Source organism: Eleutherodactylus coqui, chromosome 4, assembly GCF_035609145.1.
Source record: "Eleutherodactylus coqui strain aEleCoq1 chromosome 4, aEleCoq1.hap1, whole genome shotgun sequence".
NCBI classification, from domain to species: Eukaryota; Metazoa; Chordata; class Amphibia; order Anura; family Eleutherodactylidae; genus Eleutherodactylus; species Eleutherodactylus coqui.
This window is the reverse complement of record NC_089840.1, coordinates 924,799-947,681: the sequence shown is the minus strand read 5'-3', so window position 1 is coordinate 947,681 and position 22,883 is coordinate 924,799. Positions and strand designations below refer to the sequence as shown.

The 22,883-nt window shown below is 48.7% G+C and overlaps 1 protein-coding gene across 1 annotated transcript in view; it reads right to left on the bottom strand.

Moving 5' to 3' along the window:
• The window catches only part of DSCAM (DS cell adhesion molecule), a 740,634-nt gene that overhangs the window by 482,761 nt on the left and 234,990 nt on the right, over positions 1 to 22,883 (bottom strand). Inside the window, exons 6-7 of the mRNA XM_066598936.1 lie at positions 19,490 to 19,765; positions 2,746 to 3,042 (exon numbers count right to left, since the gene is read on the bottom strand). Of these exons, the coding sequence (XP_066455033.1) occupies positions 2,746 to 3,042; positions 19,490 to 19,765 (573 nt within the window). The remainder of the gene's footprint in view (positions 1 to 2,745; positions 3,043 to 19,489; positions 19,766 to 22,883) is intronic.

Genomic DNA, 22,883 nt, shown 5'->3' with positions numbered 1-22,883 from the left:
CGAGGGCCGCGGGACCTCCACTGGCACCTCAGCTGGCACCTCCGCTGGCACCTCCGCTGCAGATGGCATCTGAAATAGTAACAAATAAAGCAACTTTGCAAGAAGTCTGGAGTGAAACAATCTTGCACTATTTTGGTTATACGACTTCTGCGCAGACCTGTCTGTCTCCATGGAAACACACTGCAAATAAGCCCTGCGCAGACCTGTCTGTCTCCATGGAAACACACTGCAAATAAGCCCTGCGCAGACCTGTCTGTCTCCATGGAAACACACTGCAAATAAGCCCTGCGCAGACCTGTCTGTCTCCATGGAAACACACTGCAAATAAGCCCTGCGCAGACCTGTCTCTCTCTATGGAAACACACTGCAAATAAGCCCTGCGCAGACCTGTCTGTCTCCATGGAAACACACTGCAAATAAGCCCTGCACAGACCTGTATGTCTCCATGGAAGCACACTGCAAATAAGCCCTGCGCAGACCTGTCTGTCTCCATGGAAACACACTGCAAATAAGCCCTGCGCAGACCTGTCTCTCTCTATGGAAACACACTGCAAATAAGCCCTGCGCAGACCTGTCTGTCTCCATGGAAACACACTGCAAATAAGCCCTGCGCAGACCTGTCTGTCTCCATGGAAACACACTGCAAATAAACCCTGCGCAGACCTGTCTGTCTCTATGGAAACACACTGCAAATAAGCCCTGCGCAGACCTGTCTGTCTCCATGGAAACACACTGCAAATAAGCCCTGCGCAGACCTGTCTGTCTCCATGGAAGCACACTGCAAATAATCCCTGCGCAGACCTGTCTGTCTCCATGGAAACACACTGCAAATAAGCCCTGCGCAGACCTGTCTGTCTTCATGGAAACACACTGCAAATAAGCCCTGCGCAGACCTGTCTGTCTCCATGGAAACACACTGCAAATAAGCCCTGCGCAGACCTGTCTGTCTTCATGGAAACACACTGCAAATAAGCCCTGCGCAGACCTGTCTGTCTCCATGGAAACACACTGCAAATAAGCCCTGCGCAGACCTGTCTGTCTCCATGGAAACACACTGCAAATAAGCCCTGCGCAGACCTGTCTGTCTCCATGGAAACACACTGCAAATAAGCCCTGCGCAGACCTGTCTGTCTCCATGGAAGCACACTGCAAATAAGCCCTGCGCAGACCTGTCTGTCTCCATGGAAACACACTGCAAATAAGCCCTGCACAGACCTGTCTGTCTTCATGGAAACACACTGCAAATAAGCCCTGCGCAGACCTGTCTGTCTCTATGGAAACACACTGCAAATAAGCCCTGCGCAGACCTGTCTGTCTCCATGGAAACACACTGCAAATAAGCCCTGCCTGTCTCCATGGAAACACACTGCAAATAAGCCCTGCACAGACCTGTCTGTCTCCATGGAAACACACTGCAAATAAGCCCTGTGCAGACCTGTCTGTCTCCATGGTAACACACTGCAAAAAAGCCCTGCGCAGACCTGACTGTTCCATGGAAACACACTGCAAATAAGCCCTGAGCAAAGTTGTCTGTCTCCATGGAAACACACTGCAAGTAAGCCCTGCGCAGACCTGTCTGTCTCCATGGAAACATACTGCAAATAAGCCCTGCGCAGACCTGTCTGTCTCCATGGAAACACACTGCAAATAAACCCTGCACAGACCTGTCTGTCTCTATGGAAACACACTGCAAATAAGCCCTGCGCAGACCTGTCTGTCTCCATGGAAACACACTGCAAATAAGCCCTGAGCAAACTTGTCTGTCTCCATGGAAACACACTGCAAATAAGCCCTGCGCAGACCTGTCTGTCTCCATGGAAACACACTGCAAATAAACCCTGCGCAGGCTGGTCTGGCAGACACACTTACCCTACTTCTCACTTACCTGATGAATGCATGTATAAAGGGCAGCAGGAAAGGGGTGACTGCAGGATATGACTACTAGGGTTTGTTTGTAGTCTGTTACCATGGAGATACACAGGTCTGTAATGGAGCTGTAGGCGCAAATGGTAGAATTGCCACTAATTACAGGGGCTGCTCGGCCTAAGGGGAGGTTTAAACGGGGCGGAAATCCCACATCCCAAACAGAGTCAACTTCTGCAACACTGATGTGTATTTTGACTCTGTTTTGGATACTGTGGACATTGCGCAGGATTTCTGCCCCGTGTAGACATACCCTATCCTCGGGAGAGGTCATCATCAACAGAGGATGGATGGGGGTCCTCCGCTCAACACCACCGTCTACTAGCAGTTCCCCCTGCCCAGAGCTGATCTGCTGCGCTTTATGGCCGCCGGCCCCCGTGTTGGGTCATACTGCAGACTGAAGCGAACGGCTCCTTAGCCTGTAAGAGCAGCGTGGCAAACACGAGCGGCCCTGCTGATGGGATATTGATGACCTGTCCTGAGGGTGGGCCACCAGTCACTTAAAGCTGGACAACCCCTTTAAGTAAGGCTCGGGTGCCTGGAGCCACACAAACATCAAACGGAAACAATTCTCTAAATACAATATTTGACAATTCTTAACATCTTTTCTTCTCCAGTTGTGCCTAAAGGTAAGTTCAGAATTCTGCTGGTCGCCTGTGATGAGAGCTCGGCGGCCAGGTCACATGACGGACACTGGGGTGGAGCTAAAACGCTGACTGTTTCCAAGTTCATCCAGCAGAATTGTGAAGGCAGCTGGGAGTAATTCTAGAACATTCTGCAGATGGATTATGGGTATTGTTGAGGAGCTGATTTGACAAGCACCTCTTACGTTTATTCGAGCCTGGTACAGGACGACGCCCGCAGAGTTGTTGGCAGTGCAGCGGTAGACGCCCCCGTCCCGCACCCCCGTGTTGGTGATGTTCAGATAGCTGACCACGTTGCCATCAGAGGTGATGATCTGGCTGATTCGGTGGTTGCCATTCTTGATGATGGTCTCGTCGTCCAGCGTCCAGGTGATGGTCGGCAGAGGCGTGCCTTTCACGTTACACATCAGCGACACCGGCTCGCCAGCGCTCACCACCTTTTCACTGAAAGCAGAGTTTATTTTGGGGGTTCCATCTAAAGGGAAATGGTAAATGAAAGCATTTGTCATAACTTCATTGTCTGCACAGTGACACAATGTGATGTGCAGATGTAGCAGAGCTGACTTGTTAACTCTTCGCCTCTCACTACCTGCATTGTTAACTCTTACAGCCGTTACACTGCGATATCCCAATAAGTCCCTCCACAAGACTAATGATGCTTCGCTACAGCGCATTCAGTCACAGCCGCTCCCAAGGGGGCAGACATGACAAATTCCTCTTCTACCCGTATCTCCACTCATCCCCCAGTACATCACCAGAAATCCTGTAATATATATGTGGATGGATGGATGTTGGGGGAGGGGTCGGCAAGCACACGGTCCATATAACAGCCATTCAGTGGAGAAACAGACACTTGCAGCATATAAGCTTTGTACAGACAAACAGAAATAAAACACCTGCCCGGCTGGACACTAACTAGACAGTGCTTTGCCCAACTAGTAACATCATGCAGCATTTGTCAGCAAACAATCAGAAGTTCCAAGTGGCCTTGTGTTGACTCCCCGACTCAGATTGTTGGGACTTGCAGTCTTTTCTGTCCCAGTAATAAACTCAGTAGAGATAGCTGAGCCAACTGGACTGGATTGGGGGAGGAAGTGAAGGGTCCGGCCACCGACCCACCCATGACATCACTACAGTCCAGGCACACCCGAATAACAACTGAGTGAACTGCAATTACTGAGCAAAACCGTCAATTCTGCATCAGTGTGAAATGTGCATTCCCTCCAGAACCCGTCTGTTCCCAAACAGCGATACATATGAGATAGATATGAGAGACACACACAGACAGACAGATAGATATGAGACAGACAGACACAGATAGATATGAGACAGATATGAGACAGACAGACACAGACAGACAGACAGATAGATATGAGACAGATATGAGACAGACAGATATGAGACAGACAGACAGATATGAGACAGACAGACACAGACAGACAGACAGATAGATAGATATGAGACAGACAGACACAGATAGATATGAGACAGACAGACAGACAGATATGAGACAGACAGACACAGACAGACAGATAGATAGATATGAGACAGATATGAGACAGACAGATAGATAGATAGACAGATATGAGACAGATATGAGACAGACAGACAGATATGAGACAGACAGACACAGACAGACAGATAGATAGATATGAGACAGACAGATAGATATGAGACAGACAGACAGATATGAGACAGACAGACAGATATGAGACAGACAGACAGATAGATAGATATGAGACATACAGACAGATATGAGACAGACAGATAGACAGATATGAGACAGACAGACAGATATGAGAGACAGATAGACAGATATGAGACAGACAGATAGATAGACAGATATGAGACAGACAGATCGACCTAGGCCCAGTGTTGGTCAACATTGTTATAAATGATCTGGAGGAGGGAATTGTGGGAAACTGATCAAATCTGCTGATGACACAAAGCTAGGAGGGATAGCTAACACTAGGAAAGAGAGAGAGGATTCAAAAGGATCTAGAAAAGCTTGCACAGTGGTCAGCGACTAACAGAATGGTATTTAAGAAGGAGAAATGCAAAGTGCTACATCTGGGTAAGAAAAATGAAAAAAGTGCATACAGAATGGGAGGAATTGGGCTAAGCAGCAGCACATGTGAAAAAGACTTGGGTATACTAATAGATCATAGACTGAACATGAGTCAACAATGTGATGCAGCAGCCAAAAAGGCAAACACAATTCAGGGATGTATTAAGAGAAGCTTAGAGTCTAGATCACGTGAGGTCATTATCCCCTCCACTCCTCCTTAGTCAGACCTCATCTGGAATACTGGGTCCAGTTCTGGGCACCCACTTTATACAAGACATAGACAAACTGGAGCAAGTTCAGAGAAGAGTTACCAAGATGGTGAGCGGTCTGCAAATCATGTCCTATGAGGAACGGTTAAAGGATCTGGGAATGTTTAGCAGAAGAGAAGGCTGAGAGGAGACCTAATAGCGGTCTACAAATATCTGAAGGGCTGTCACAGTGCAGAGGGATCAGCCCTATTCTCATCTGTACAAGGAAAGACTAGAAGCAATGGGATGAAACTGAGAGGGAGGAGACACAGATTAGATATTAGACAGTGAGGGGGATCAATGAGTGGGACAAATCCTGAACTGAGCAGGGGGTTGAACCCGATGACCCCGGTGGTCCCCATGACCCTGGAGGACCCTTCCAACTCTACCAGTCTATGATTCTATGAGATAGACAGATATGAGATATGAAGATAGATAGGAGATGGACAGATGTTAAGGATCCGTGCTCTTTGCTCGCACGGCTGTTGCAGGTTGTTCCGGTTTCGGCCCTTCTGAATGGTCACCATCCAGCTGCAGAGTTTCTGGCAGCGACTCCACAGATCGATGTTACAAACTGAATTGTCACTTGTTTCTGCAAAGTAGATTTCAAATCTGAAGTGGAAACATTCCTGTTGTGAAGACAGCAGATGAGCAGGACACAAAGGTGTGCACAGAAGGAAGATGGAACGAGGGCTCTGCTGCGCCACCTAGTGGATGGCTGCATCCCTGCACATCCCTGTGCCACCATTTATACAAGTCTTTATAAGAATGATTGCGAATAGGAAGCCAGAAGCCTCCACAGACAGCTGCTTTGGGCCGTTCGCCTCATCAGGGTGCAGAAGGGTCCCGGCTTGGAGCATACCCGAAAAAGGGTGTGGAGACCCCCAGGGGGTGAGTGGGTTGTGGGATTTGTGAGGAGACACCTGAAAAGTGAGGAGACCCCGACACACTCACCCTCCGGGGGTCTCCTTAAGGAGAGATGTCAGCACTGACCAAACTCTCCTGTGTTACCGTACCCTTACTGTCCGCTGCAGGGCTGCTCAAATCGCATTAGAGACATTCTGAAGGATGTGCCATGACAGATGTGGGTACCGTACCCATTCCTCGCCCATCCTGCCCAGATCCGAGCCAGTGAATAACTGAGTGGCGGTTATGGAAACAACAGAGCGAGACTCTTGTGGAAGTTACAGAAATGGCGCGGCGCAGCCTGTTCCTGGAAGTCTCAAGCGCCCGGAGGAGGCGCAGGAGCCGCATTTATCAGATGGCGTTACTCCTTTAAGAGGGCACATGACTGGACACAGTTTTTAGCACCCTGTGACCTGCTAATCGGCGCTTCTTGTACCGGAGGGGCATTTCGTGCCGCCAGCCTGCGATGCCCCCGCGCGCTCTCATTATGGATGATCAATATACTCTTCAGGATTTGCGAGCCGCAAGAGACGGTTGCCGCGGTAACTGGGCCGAGGCTGCTAATGGCTCCTCTCCGCACAACCCGGCTAAATATAGCCTCCATCTTGTCACCGCTGTGACCCTCGTTAGCGGGTGGACGCTTCTATTAACCCTTTCCCTTCTAACGATCCCCTAAAACACACAGAAAATAAAGGACTGAAAGAAGGAAGTTATCAGAAGTAGAAGCCAAATCCAGAGCCGTCCGTCCCGTTAGCGTGTAAAGGGCGCCAATATGTTGTGCCGCACGTTTCCATGCTGCACAACCACACGAGGATTTAACCCTTGGCAATGCGCAAATCCACATCAAAAAGCAACGGGTCACAGTGCAAAAAACACTGTGGTGTAACTTTGGCGCAGATTTCCACTGAAATGAATGAATGGGAGACTTTAATGGTCACGGAATGCGCTGCAAATTTCAGCTGTTTAAAAATACCCTAAAGGGCACGCCCCCCCCATAACGGTAACGTCCACAGCCCCCCCATAACGGTAACGCCCACAGCCCCGCCCCATAACGGTAACGCCCACAGCCCCGCCCACATAACGGTAACGCCCACAGCCCCCCCAAAACGGTAACACCCACAGCCCCACCCCCATAACGGTAACGCCCACAGCCCCCCCATAACGGTAACGCCCACAGCCCCCATAACGGTAACGCCCACAGCCCCGCCCCATAACGGTAACGCCCACAGCCCCGCCCCCATAACGGTAACGCCCACAGCCCCCCAAAACGGTAACACCCACAGCCCCACCCCCATAACGGTAACGCCCACAGTCCCACCCCCATAACGGTAACACCCACAGCCCCCCCAAAACGGTAACACCCACAGCCCCACCCCCATAACGGTAACGCCCACAGCCCCACCCCCCATAACTATAACGCCCACAGCCCCACCCCCATAACAGTGATGCCAACAGCCCCCCCATAACAGTGATGTCCACAGCCCCCACCCCCCATAACAGTAACGCCCACAGCCCCCACCCCCCATAACAGTAACGTCCACAGCCCCCACCCCCCATAACAGTAACGTCCACAGCCCCCACCCCCCATAACAGTAACGCCCACAGCCCCCACCCCCCATAACAGTAACGCCCACAGCCCCCACCCCCCATAACAGTAACGTCCACAACCCCCGCCCCCCCATAACAGTAACGTCCACAGCCCCCACCCCCCATAACAGTAACGTCCACAGCCCCCACCCCCCATAACAGTAACGCCCACAGCCCCCACCCCCCATAACAGTAACGCCCACAGCCCCCACCCCCCATAACAGTAACGTCCACAACCCCCGCCCCCCCATAACAGTAACGTCCACAGCCCCCACCCCCCATAACAGTAACGTCCACAACCCCCACCCCCCCATAACAGTAACGTCCACAGCCCCCACCCCCCATAACAGTAACGTCCACAGCCCCCACCCCCCATAACAGTAACGCCCACAGCCCCCACCCCCCATAACAGTAACGCCCACAGCCCCCACCCCCCATAACAGTAACGTCCACAACCCCCGCCCCCCCATAACAGTAACGTCCACAGCCCCCACCCCCCATAACAGTAACGCCCACAGCCCCCACCCCCCATAACAGTATTGTCCACAGCCCCCGCCCCCCCATAACAGTAACGCCCACAGCCCCCACCCCCCATAACAGTAACGCCCACAGCCCCCACCCCCCATAACAGTAACGTCCACAGCCCCCACCCCCCATAACAGTAACGTCCACAGCCCCCCCCCCCCCATAACAGTAACGTCCACAGCCCCACCCCCCATAACAGTAACGTCCACAGCCCCCCCCCCATAATGGTGACGTCCACAGCCCACACACCCCCATAACAGTGACGCCCACAGCCCCCACCCCCCATAACAGTAACGTCCACAGCCCCCACCCCCCCATAATGGTGACGTCCTCAGCCCACACCTCCCCATAACAGTGACGCCCACAGCCCCACCCCCCATAACAGTGACGCCCACAGCCCCCACCCCCCATAACAGTGACGCCCACAGCCCCCACCCCCCATAACAGTGACGTCCACAGCCCCCTCCCATAACAGTAACGTCCACAGCCCCCGCCCCCCCATAACAGTAACGCCCACAGCCCCCACCCCCATAACAGTAACGCCCACAACCCCCACCCCGCCATAACGGTGACGCCCACAGCCCACACCTCCCCATAACAGTGACGCCCACAGCCCACACACCCCCATAACGGTAACGCCCACAGCCCCCACCCCCATAACAGTAACGCCCACAGCCCCCACCCCCATAGGGCTAACGCCCACAGCCCCCACCCCCCATAACAGTGACTCCCACAGCCCCCACCAGCCCACCCCACTATAACGGTGACGTCCACAGCCCACCCCCCATAACGGTAACGCCCACAGCCCAGACCTCCCCATAACAGTGATGCCTACAGTCCACACCTCCTCATAACAGTGACGCCCACTGCCCACACACCCCCATAACGGTAGTGCCCACAGCCCCCCCACCCCCCATAATGGTGACGCCAACAGCCCCCATAGCGGTGACGCCCACAGCCCCCACCCCCCCATAACGGTGACGCCCACAGCCCCCACCCCCCATAACGGTGATGCTCACAACCCCCACCCCCCATAACGGTGACGCCCACAGCCCCCACCCCCCATAACGGTGACGCCCACAGCCCCCACCCCCCATAACGGTGACGCCCACAGTCCCCACCCCCCATAACAGTGACGGCCACAGCCCCCACCCCCCCATAACGGTGACGCCCACAGCCCCTTCCCCTATAACGGTGATGCCCCCCCCCATAACGGTGACGCTCACAGCCCCTTCCCCATAACAGTGACGCCTCCATCTGGTCACTGTTGTAACCCTCGTTAGCGGGTGGATGCTTCTATTAACCCTTTCCCAGAATGGGACCTAATACTGAACCCTGTGGCCCCCACTAGTGACGGGGGTCCAATCAGAGTATGAACCATTTATTAACCCCCTCTGCTTTCTATCTCTGACCCAGTTCTTTACCCAATTACACACGTTTTCACCCAATCCGAGCTTCTCATTTTGTATATTAGCCTATTATGTGGCACGGTGTCAGATGCTTTAGAGAAGTCCAGATATACGAGATCAATAGACTCTCCCAGGTCCAGCCTAGAGCTTACTTCATGGTAGAAGCTGATCAGATTGGTCTGACATGACCGACCCCTCATGAACCCGTGCTGGTGAGGAGTTATTCCGTTGTTCTCCTTGAGGTATTGTACGATGGCGTCTCTCAGAATCCCCTTGAATATTTTTCCAGTTATTGAAGTGAGACTTACCGGCCTGTAGTTACAAGGCTCACTTCTAGACCCCTTTTTGTATATTGGAACCACGTTAGCAATGCGCCAATCCAATGGTACAACCCCAGTCTCCATAGTGTCCATAAATATAAGAAATAGCGGTCCAGCTATCACATCACTTAGTCCCCTTAGAACCTTTGGGTGTATTCCATCTGGGCCCAGCAATTTGTTGATATTAATCCTCTTTAACCATCTCTGCACTTCCTCCTGTGTTAGGCATGCTATATTTAGTGGGCGGTTCGTTTTAATGTGACATTTCATTTTCATTTGTGAATACACTTGAAAATCAACTTTAATAGATTTGCCTCCCCCCCATCGCAGTCTATGGTTTCTCCTGCATTATTTGTTAAAGGGCCAGCGCTCTCAGTACAAATCTTTTTGCTGTTAATATAGTTGTAGACTAGTTTCGGGTTGTTTTTGCTCTCTTTGGCGATCAGTCTTTCTGCCTCCTCCTTAGTAGAGATGAGCGAGCACCAAAATGCTCAGGTGCTCGTTACTCGGGACGAAATTATCGCGATGCTCGAGGGTTTGTTTCAAATAACGAACCCCATTGAAGTCAATGGGTGACCCGAGCATTTTTGTATATCGCCGATGCTCGCTAAGGTTTCCTTGTGTGAAAATCTAGGCAATTCAAGAAAGTGATGGGAACGACACAGCAACGGATAGGGCAGGCGAGGGGCTACATGTTGGGCTGCATCTCAAGTTCACAGGTCCCACTATTAAGCCACAATACCGGCAAGAGTGCCCCCCCCCCCCCCTCCCAACAACTTTTACTTCTGAAAAGCCCTCATTAGCAATGCACACCTTAGCTAAGCACCACACTACCTCCAAGAAAGCACAATCACTGCCTGCATGGCACTCCGCTGCCACTTCTCCTGGGTTACATGCTGCCCAACCCCCCCGCACGACCCAGTGTCCACAGCGCACACAAAAGTGTCCCTGCCCAGCCTTCAGCTGCCCTCATGCCACGCCACACTCATGTCTATTTATAAGTGCGTCTGCCATGACGAGGAACCGCAGGCACACACTGCAGAGGGTTGGCACGGCTAGGCAGCGACCCTCTTTAAAAGGGGCGGGGCGATAGCCCACAATGCTGTACAGAAGCAATGAGAAATATAATCCTGTGCCACCGCCATCAGGAGCTGCACACGTGGGCATAGCAATGGGGAACCTATGTGCCACACACTATTCATTCTGTCAAGGTGTCTACATGCCCCAGTCAGACCGGGGTTTTTAATTCATAGACACAGGCAGGTACAAATCCCTATTGTGAAGTCCCTGTGGACCGACAGCATGGGTGGCTCCCTGGAACCCACCGGCGATACACAAAAATATCCCATTGCATTGCCCAACACAGCTGAGGTAGTAATGCCGTGCTTAATGCAGGTGGGCTTCGGCCAACACTGCATGCCCCAGTCTGACTGGGGTCCTTTACAAGTGGAAACAGATGCATTTATAATTCCCTGTGGACCCACAGCATGGGTGGGTGCCAGGAAGCCACCGGCGGTACATAAATATATCCCATTGCATTGCCCAACACAGCGGAGGTAACGTCAGCTGTAATGCAGGTGGGCTAAAAATTCATTTGATTACACTGTAGGCGAGGGCCCCAAAAAATCGCTGTATCAACAGTACTAATGTACCTCAGTAAACATTGGCCATGCCCAACCAAGAGGGCAGGTGAAACCCATTAATCGCTTTGGTTAATGTGGCTTAAGTGGTAACTAGGCCTGGAGGCAGCCCAGTTTAACGAAAAAAATTTTTCAAGTTAAAGTTTCAACGCTTTAATGAGCATTGAAACTTATAAAAATTTTTAAGAAAAATTATATGAGTGAGCCTTGTGGGCCTAAGAAAAATTGCCCGTTCAGCGTGATTACATGAGGTTTCAGGAGGAGGAGGAGGAGGAGGAATATTAGACACAGATTGATGAAGCTAAAAGGTCCCCGTTTTGGATGGTGAGAGAGAACGTAGCTTCCATCCGCGGGTGCAGCCTACGTATTGCTTACGTATCGCTGCTGTCCGCTGGTGAAGAAGAGAAGTCTGGGGAAATCCAGGCTTTGTTCATCTTGATGAGTGTAAGCCTGTCGGCACTGTCGGTTGACAGGCGGGTACGCTTATCTGTGATGATTCCCCCAGCCGCACTAAACACCCTCTCTGACAAGACGCTAGCCGCAGGACAAGCAAGCACCTCCAGGGTATACAGCGCGAGTTCAGGCCACGTGTCCAGCTTCGACACCCAGTAGTTGTAGGGGGCAGAGGCGTCACGGAGGACGGTCGTGCGATCGGCTACGTACTCCCTCACCATCCTTTTACAGTGCTCCCGCCGACTCAGCCGTGACTGGGGAGCGGTGACACAGTCTTGCTGGGGAGCCAGAAAGCTGTCAAGGGCCTTAAAGAGTGTTGTATTGCCTGTGCTGTACATGCTGCTCGATCTCCGCACCTCCCCTGCTACCTTGCCCTCGGTACTGCGCCTTCTGCCACTAGCGCTGTCGGATGGGAATTTTACCATCAGCTTGTCCGCCAGGGTCCTGTGGTATAGCATCACTCTCGAACCCCTTTCCTCTTCGGGAATGAGAGTGGGAAGGTTCTCCTTATACCGTGGGTCGAGCAGTGTGTACACCCAGTAATCCGTAGTGGCCAGAATGCGTGTAACGTGAGGGTCACGAGAAAGGCATCCTAACATGAAGTCAGCCATGTGTGCCAGGGTACCTGTACGCAACACATGGCTGTCCTCACTAGGAAGATCACTTTCAGGATCCTCCTCCTCCTCCTCCTCCTCCTCCCCCTCCCCCTCCTCCCCCTCCTCAGGCCATACACGCTGAAAGCATGACAGGCAAGCAGCATGGGTACCCTCAGCAGTGGGCCAAGCTGTCTCTTCCCCCTCCTCCTCATCCTCCTCATGCTCCTCCTCAACGTGCTGAGATATAGACAGGAGGTTGCTCTGACTATCCAGCGGCATACTGTCTTCCCCCGGCTCCGTTTCCGAGCGCAAAGCGTCTGCCTTTATGCTTTGCAGGGAACTTCTCAAGATGCATAGCAGAGGAATGGTGACGCTAATGATTGCAGCATCGCCGCTCACCATCTGGGTAGACTGCTCAAAGTTTCGAAGGACCTGGCAGATGTCTGCCAACCAGGCCCACTCTTCTGTAAAGAATTGAGGAGGCTGACTCCCACTGCGCCGCCCATGTTAGAGTTGGTATTCCACTATAGCTCTACGCTGCTCATAGAGTCTGGCCAACATGTGGAGCGTAGAGTTCCACCGTGTGGGCACGTCGCACAGCAGTCGGTGCACTGGCAGATTAAACCGATGTTGCAGGGTCCGCAGGGTGGCAGCGTCCGTGTGGGACTTGCGGAAATGTGCGCAGAGCCGGCGCGCCTTTACGAGCAGGTCTGACAAGCGTGGGTAGCTTTTCAGAAAGCGCTGAACCACCAAATTGAAGATGTGGGCCAGGCATGGCACGTGCGTGAGGCTGCCGAGCTGCAGAGCCGCCACCAGGTTACGGCCGTTGTCACACACGACCATGCCCGGTTGGAGGCTCAGCGGCGCAAGCCAGCGGTCGGTCTGCTCTGTCAGACCCTGCAGCAGTTCGTGGGCCGTGTGCCTCTTATCTCCTAAGCTGAGTAGTTTCAGCACGGCCTGCTGACGCTTGCCCACCGCTGTGCTGCCACGCCGCGCGACACCGACTGCTGGCGACATGCTGCTGCTGACACATCTTGATTGCGAGACAGAGGTTGCGGAGGAGGAGGAGGAGGGTGGTTTAGTGGAGGAAGCATACACCGCCGCAGATACCACCACCGAGCTGGGGCCTGCAATTCTGGGGGTGGGTAGGACGTGAGCGGTCCCAGGCTCTGACTCTGTCCCAGCCTCCACTAAATTCACCCAATGTGCCGTCAGGGAGATGTAGTGGCCCTGCCCGCCTGTGCTTGTCCACGTGTCCGTTGTTAAGTGGACCTTGGCAGTAACCGCGTTGGTGAGGGCGCGTACAATGTTGCGGGAGACGTGGTCGTGCAGGGCTGGGACGGCACATCGGGAAAAGTAGTGGCGACTGGGAACGGAGTAGCGCGGGGCCGCCGCCGCCATCATAGCTTTGAAAGCCTCCGTTTCCACAACCCTATACGGCAGCATCTCAAGGCTGATAAATTTGGCTATGTGGACGGTTAACACTTGAGCGTGCGGGTGCGTGGTGGCGTACTTGCGCTTGCGCTCAAACACTTGCGCTAGCGACGGCTGGACGGTGCGCTGAGAGACATTGGTGGATGGGGCCGAGGACAGCGGAGGTGTGGGTGCAGGCCAGGAGACGGTAGTGCCTGTGTCCTCAGAGGGGGGTTGGATCTCAGTGGCAGGTTGGGGCACAGGGGGAGAGGCAGCGGTGCAAACCGGAGGCGGTGAACGGCCTTCGTCCCACCTTGTGGGGTGCTTGGCCATCATATGTCTGCGCATGCTGGTGGTGGTGAGGCTGTTGGTGGTGGCTCCCCGGCTGAGCTTTGCGCAACAAAGGTTGCACACCACTGTTCGTCGGTCGTCAGGCGTCTATGTGAAAAACTGCCAGACCTTAGAGCACCTCGGCCTCTGCAGGGTGGCATGGCGCGAGGGTGCGCTTTGGGAAACAGTTGGTGGATTATTCAGTCTGGCCCTGCCTCTACCCCTGGCCACCGCACTGCCTCTTGCAACCTGCCCTGCTGATGCCCTTGACTCCACCTCTGAAGACCTGTCCTGAGTAGGCGTTGCACACCAGGTGGGGTCAGTCACCTCATCGTCCTGCTGCTCTTCCTCCGAATCCTCTGTGCGCTGCTCCCTTGGACTTACTGCCCTTACTACTACCTCACTGATAGACAACTGTGTCTCATCGTCATCGTCCTCCTCACCCACTGAAAGTTCTTGAGACAGTTGGCGGAAGTCCCCAGCCTCATCCCCCGGACCCCGGGAACTTTGCAATGGTTGTGCATCAGTGACGATAAACTCCTCTAGTGGGAGAGGAACCACTGCTGCCCAATCCGAGCAGGGGCCCGAGAACAGTTCCTGGGAGTCTTCCCGCTCCTGAGCATGTGTCATTGTAGTGGAGTGAGGAGGCTGGGAGGAAGGAGGAGCAGCAGCCAGAGGATTCAGAGTTGCAGCACTGGACGGCGCAGAACTCTGGGTGGATGATAGCTTGCTCGAAGCACTTTCTGCCATCCACGACAGGACCTGCTCACACTGCTCATTTTCTAATAACGGTCTCCCGTGTGGACCCATTAATTGGGCGATGAATGTGGGGACGCCAGAAACGTGCCTCTCTCCTAATCGCGCAGCAGTCGGCTGCGACACACCTGGATCAGGAGCTCGGCCTGTGCCCACACCCTCACTTGGCCCTCCGCGTCCTCGGCCACGTCCGCGTCCTCTAGGCCTACCCCTACCCCTCTGCATGCTGTATTACCAGTGATTTCCCAGGCAGGAAATAAATTGGCGCAAGCCTGCAGGACAAATAGAATTTTTCCCTTTTTTTTAAAGAAAAGGCCCCACTGACTATATTCAATCAGATAAGAAATGTGTTCCACAGAAATGCAGTTATATGAAGTGCAGCAGAGCGGTGATTTTTCCCAGGCAGGAAATAAATTGGCGCAAGACTGCTGTTAAACGTAGCTGGCTGCGTATGATTTTTTTACGTTCTCCACCCACCACACACGTACACAGAACGCTGAGGACTGACAGAGGCAGGCCACATAGAATTTTTCCCTTTTTTTTTTAAAGAAAAGGCCCACTGACTATATTCAATCAATAATGTATGTCTTCTGGCCCTGCCTACACAATTCTATCCCTGTAGTATTACTGCAGGGTGCAATGCTCTGCACAGCCGATTTTGAAAAAAAAAAAAATGCAACACTGCTAACAGCAGCCTGGACAGTACTGCACACGGTTAGATGTGGCCCTAAGAAGGACCGTTGGGGTTCTTGAAGCCTACACTCACTCCTAACGCTCTCCCTATAGCAGCACCAGCAGCAGCACTTTCCCTCAGCTAACTCACAAGGCATCTGAGGCGAGCCGCGGGAGGGGCCGACTTTTATACTCGGGTGTCACCTGATCTCCCCAGCCACTCACTGCAGGGGGGTGGTATAGGGCTTGAACGTCACAGGGGGAAGTTGTAATGCCTTCCCTGTCTTTCAATTGGCCAGAAAAGCGCGCTAACGTCTCAGAGAGGAAACTGAAAGTAACCCGAACACCGCGTGGTACTCGTTAAGAGTAACGAGCATCCCGAACACCCTAATATTCGCCCGAGCATCAAGCTCGGACGAGTACGTTCGCTCATCACTACTCCTTAGCAATTTTGATATTTTCTTTCCATATTTTGTCTTTTTCCCTGTATGATTTTACCGCTTCTTCGCCGCCTTCTTGCTTTAGTAGTTTAAACGCTTTCTTTTTTTCGCTTATGGCCCCCCTTACCGTCCTGTCAAGCCACATTGGTTTCCTTCTACTTGTAGTTCTTTTAGTTTTAAAGGGTATGAACCAAAGGCGTAACTTGAAGCTTCCGGGCCCCAATGTAAAACCTGTAACAGGGCCCCCAACTATAATGCTTTATTCATAGTACTGGGCTCCCTATATTGAAAAGAGAGGCCTTATGGGCCCCCTGAGGCTTTTGGGCCCAAGTGCAACCGCATCCCCTACATCGTCTATAGTTACGCCCCTGGTATGAACTGCTCACATGAGGTGATTAGGATCCTTTTAAACTCCTCCCATTTGTCCTCTGTACTGATATTTTTGAGGATGTTGTCCCAATTAGTGTTACCGATAGTAGTTCCCAGCTGATCAAATTTGGCTTTGCTAAAGTTTAGCTTTCTTTTCACTCCCTGATGAGGCTTCTTATTGAATGACAGCTGGAATTAATTATATAGCGTCCACTACATCCTAGATCATCCAACCTATATAATCCTTCCATCACACATCATACATGCTTTCCGTCATCCAAGCATCCACCACACATCTCTCTCACCATCCAACCTATATCATCCATACATCCCACGTCCATCCAACGTTGTTCCGGCTCCCGCAGGGTTTTGAGCGATAATCGTCCCGTGGAAAAGCATGCAGAGACTGAATGACTGGAGGAGAGTCTTCCAGTCGTTCACCATTAAGCAGCTTACAATCCGAACGACACACCGTTCAGTGTAAACAGCAGCCGTCAGTACTGACCGACCGCTACTTACAGTGAATGGAGGCGTTTGCCCGACACTCGTTATATGTAAAAGGACCCTTAGTTCTCTTCCATAAACTCTTATCAGCTCATCTTTGACCACAAGAGACAAACTTTCATCTGGTCATGAATGAGCTGAGAAGAAGGTGCAGGAGAGGCGTGAGCGGAGGGAAACTAATCCATCAGTCCAGCACACTGATGGATCTCCTATTGGTGCTTGCGGTACTTTTACATGAGACCATCCCCAGACACTTAAGTGCCCGACAGCTAACTCAAGAATTATTGGTCTTGTGCTTTCTCACAGGAGCGATAATCACTAAGTGAATAGAGGAGGAGCTTGCTGGCGATCTCTTCCAGCCTGTCCACCTCCATTAGCAGTAAACAAACAGTGGTTTATGCCTTCTAACAAACACACCCTAAAAACTAAGCTGAGCATCTAAAGCGTAGTCGGACATATAGTGAATAGAATACAAATGAAGAGCATGCTCTGCCCAGACACTGAACCAGTGGGGAAGGTTGTGAAACATGAAAAATAAGGAGTGCAAATGCAGGATACATAAAAGAGAAGTAACTGTTTCATCATCTCTTGTCTACTCGTCTGTTGTTGGGGGAGTTGCTGATCCATTAGAGTGGGTCAGCTGACCATTCTACTGCAACTCAGGCTTGTTGGGAGCAGAGTTTCTATTGGCTAGTCTCTTGCTTCTACAGTGTGTTGCTGGTTATAGCGTTTGTAATGCACATTAAAATCCAGTATTCTTTGTCTAGTTATAAGAAAGTTAAACTTGAGACAATGTATAAAATAAACTGCGACCAGAACTTTCAGGCCTTTTCAACAGATTTTGCTCTGTTAAGCTACAATAAATAGTTGCAGCAGTTCTCGGTTAGGCTTTCCTGCATCTGTATACTTCGACTATTTTATTGCCAGTCTAGCTTTGTTCCTTGTCAGTGTAGTTTCACTCCTGTACTGATTTCTAGTCCAAGCCTTGCTTCTAAGCCGTGTGGATTCTGCTTGCTCTTTTTCTGTTTGTATCTGTTTTTTCTTGCATTTTAGTTCTGCAGCGTCTGAGGATCCCAGCCGAGGAGACAGTGGGGTAGAGAAGTTCACTTGTCACGGTGGCTCTACCATCTCCGACCCGGAGAGTAACCAGTGACACGTCCAAGGGGCGCGGGCAGACTATATTAAATAAGGAAACCCACAAGTGGATTACCTTGGTTCTTCCGGTCACTAGTGACGCCACCATTCCTTGCTCTGCGGTGATCTCTCCGGAAAATAAATAAGAGTCCACACACTGGGTAGAATTCAATAGGCCAAACTGGGAAGGTCGGTAAAGCCGTTTACTGAGAAACTTAAAGCAACAATTCCCAACAGCCTTCTTTACAACCACCGGCACGTTAGTGAGGGTTCAGAACACGTGAAGCCACAGGGAGGGAAGACGGGAGAAACAGGGTGACTTACAAAGGCCACGTTATCTGTGGTCCCTGGTCCTGGACACTGACTCTTGACCAACTCCACCAACACCCCACTGGCACACACTCACGGAACTGGAGACACGCTTCACCTCACGGCGGGCACACTCCACAAAACAAGGGGGAGTAGAAGAAGGGGTTTGCGGCATTAGAGTGGTATCCACTCAGCTTCTTTCATCTCTTCTTGTACTCAGATTAAGGGTGTCCGAGCACAGGTCAGGCACTCTCCCAGAATGACAACCTTGCAGCTGGCAGAAAAGACTAGAAGACCAGAAGACCTCACTCAAGCATCGTGCACCCACATAAATAAAACAAGGTCACATGACATTAATTGCTACTTTCCCAGACATATCTCAGACAGTAACCCATTCAGTGCTGCAAAGGTGCAATACACATCATATTCATACACATAGAAGACAGTGGAAAAATACAGAACACAGAACTACATAGACCATCCAGAAACTTCCAGAGCACGTCAACTTCTGTACACTACAGTTCCACTTGGACCAGTTAGGATTTCTTCTCTCTGAGTTTTGGTGCCTTTTCATTGTTTCTCAGGGTCAGTATTTTAGATGGGGTTTCCATTAGGGACATCACTAAGGATAGTCAGAGACAGTGATATCTGGTGTTAGGGCCAGCTGAAGGGATAGATTGGAGAAAGAAATATCGAAAACTGAAGTCAGGGTCAGTTATTGTCAGTATCTGGCCACCATCAACCATCTGCTCCATTATTTGATAGCATTACCATGAGATTCCCATCACCATTGGATTTTTGCTGTTACGTGTTACTTAACATTTCTGATAAGCGCTTCGCATTATTGTTCATTTCACACTCGGTTGTTACATACTGTGGTCCTACTGTAAGAACTGGGGGTATAAGACTACTAGGACCGACCTTAGTACCCAGGAAAAGCGAAAGCTAGAGGTAAAGTCCAGTTCTGCCATCTTGTGTCCAACTAGCACCATTATAAAGTGTATTTACATAGCAAAATGGAAGAGCGATCCCCTTAATGGCAAGACCTGACACCACCCAACCTTCTAGATATAGCATGTTCAAACTAACCACCATACAAGCTGCCATCCAATACCAGAATAAGTGAGATACCTGTACACAATCCTGAAGAAGGCAGAAAGGGGTAGAAAAAAAGTACACAAAAACCATTACCTCTGGCTATATGGCCATTCTATACACTCAATATGTATCATTAATAACGAACCTTCCAGCACTACTAGCACATAATCCTGGGCTGACATCCGGTCCTTTCGTACAAAGCACTGATAAGCGCCATTATCACTTTTCGCCATTGCATCCATTATGAGGGTTTCACGGTTGATGCCAGTGATTCTAACATTATTCCCAGCATTGATGATGTCACCATTCCGATACCAGGTAATGTCAGGGTCATCTGTACCCGACACACTACAAGATAACGACACTTGGCTTCCCACGCTGGTCTTCACTTTCCGTGGACTGATTGTAGCTTTAAGGGGCTCTGAAAAACAGGGAGAAAAATATCATCATGAGATCAATAAGACATTAGAATAATAGTAAAAAAAGGAAAATGAGCCGGTAAATATTTACTTGTATTTCAAAGTCAATGTACGATTTTATTATTCTATTTATTATTTATCTTATTCGTTGCTCAAAGTCAGAAATTTACTTTATGTTGCCTTAAAAGAGAAGAAAGAACGGGGAATTATTAGCTATTCAAAGCTTGTTTCTTTCAGGAAAACAAGGAGCTACTCCTCAAGAATAACATTACTACTATAATACTGCCCCCTATATACAAGAATATAACTACTATAATACTGCCCCCTATGTACAAGAATATAACTACTATAATACTGCTTCCTATGTACAAGTATATAACTACTATAATACTGCTCCTATGTACAAGAATATAACTACTATAATACTGCCCCCTATGTACAAGAATATAACTACTATAATACTGCCCCCTATGTACAAGAATATAACTACTATAATACTGCCTCCTATGTACAAGAATATAACTACTATAATACTGCCTCCTATGTACAAGAATATAACTACTATAATACTGCTCCCTATGTACAAGAATATAACTACTATAATTCTGCCCCCTATGTACAAGAATATAACTACTATATTACTGCTCCCTATGTACAAGAATATAACTACTATAATACTGCCTCCTATGTACAAGAATATAACTACTATAATACTGCCCCCTATGTACAAGAATATAACTACTATAATACTGCCTCCTATGTACAAGAATATAACTACAATAATACTGCCCCCTATGTACAAGAATATAACTAGTATAATACTGCCCCATATGTACAAGAATATAACTACTATAATACTGCCCCCTATGTACAAGAATATAACTACTATAATACTGCCACCTATGTACAAGAATATAACTACTATAATACCGCACCCTATGTACAAGAATATAACTACTATAATACTGCCTCCTATGTACAAGAACATAACTACTATAATACTGCCCCCTATGTACAAGAATATAACTACTATAATACTGCCCCCTATGTACAAGAATATAACTACAATAATACTGCCCCCTATGTACAAGAATATAACTAGTATAATACTGCCCCATATGTACAAGAATATAACTACTATAATACTGCCCCCTATGTACAAGAATATAACTACTATAATACTGCCACCTATGTACAAGAATATAACTACTATAATACTGCCACCTATGTACAAGAATATAACTACTATAATACCGCACCCTATGTACAAGAATATAACTACTATAATACTGCCTCCTATGTACAAGAACATAACTACTATAATACTGCCCCCTATGTACAAGAATATAACTACTATAATACTGCCCCCTATGTACAAGAATATAACTACTATAATACTGCCCCCTATGTACAAGAATATAACTACTATAATACTGCCCCCTATGTACAAGAATATAACTACTATAATACTATTCCTATGTACAAGAATATAACTACTATAATACTGCCCCCTATGTACAAGAATATAACTACTATAATACTGCTCCCTATGTAGAAGAATATGACTACTATAATACTGCTCCTATGTACAAGAATATAACTACTATAATACTGCCCCCTATGTACAAGAATATAACTACTATAATACTGCCCCTATGTACAAGAATATAACTACTATAATACTGCCTCCTATGTACAAGAATATAACTATTATAATACTGCCTCCTATGTACAAGAATATAACTACTATAGTACTGCTCCCTATGTACAAGAATATAACTACTATAATACTGCCCCTATGTATAAGAATATAACTACTATAATACTGCCTCCTATGTACAAGAATATAACTACTATAATACTGCCCCCTATGTATAAGAATATACCTACTATAATACTGCCCCCTATGTACAAGAATATAACTACTATAATACTGCCTCCTATGTACAAGAATATACCTACAATAATACTGCCCCCTATGTACAAGAATATAACTACTATAATACTGCCTCCTATGTACAAGAATATAACTACTATAATACTGCTCCCTATGTACAAGAATATAACTCCTATAATACTGCCCCCTATGTACAAGAATATACCTACTATAATACTGCCCCCTATGTACAAGAATATAACTACTATAATACTGCCTCCTATGTACAAGAATATAACTACTATAATACTGCCTCCTATGTACAAGAATATAACTATTATAATACTGCCTCCTATGTACAAGAATATAACTACTATAGTACTGCCCCTATGTACAAGAATATAACTACTATAATACTGCTCCCTATGTACAAAAATATTACTACTATAATTCTGCTCCTATGTACTAGAATATAACTACAATAATACTGCTCCCTATGTACTAGAATATAACTACTATAATACTGCCCCTATGTACAAGAATATAACTACTATAGTACTGCTCCCTATGTACAAGAATATAACTACTATAATACTGCCCCTATGTATAAGACTATAACTACTATAATACTGCCTCCTATGTACAAGAATATAACTACTATAATACTGCCCCTATGTACAAGAATATAACTACTATAATACTGCTCCCTATGTACAAAAATATTACTACTATAATTCTGCCTCCTATGTACAAGAATATAACTACTATAATACTGCCCCCTATGTACAAGAATATAACTACTATAATACTGCCTCCTATGTACAAGAATATAACTACTATAATACTGCCCCCTATGTACAAGAATATAACTACTATAATACTGCCCCCTATGTACAAGAATATAACTGCTATAATACTGCCCCCTATGTACAAGAATATAACTACTATAATACAGCCCCTATGTACAAGAATATAACTACTATAATACTGCCCCCTATATACAAGAATATAACTATTATAATACTGCCTCCTCTGTACAAGAATATAACTACTATAATACTGCCCCCTATGTACAAGAATATAACTCCTATAATTCTGCTCCTATGTACTAGAATATAACTACAATAATACTGCTCCCTATGTACAAGAATATAACTACTATAATACTGCCCCCTATGTACAGGAATATAACTTCTTGTACATAGGGGCAGTATTATAGTAGTTATATTCTTGTACATAGAGGC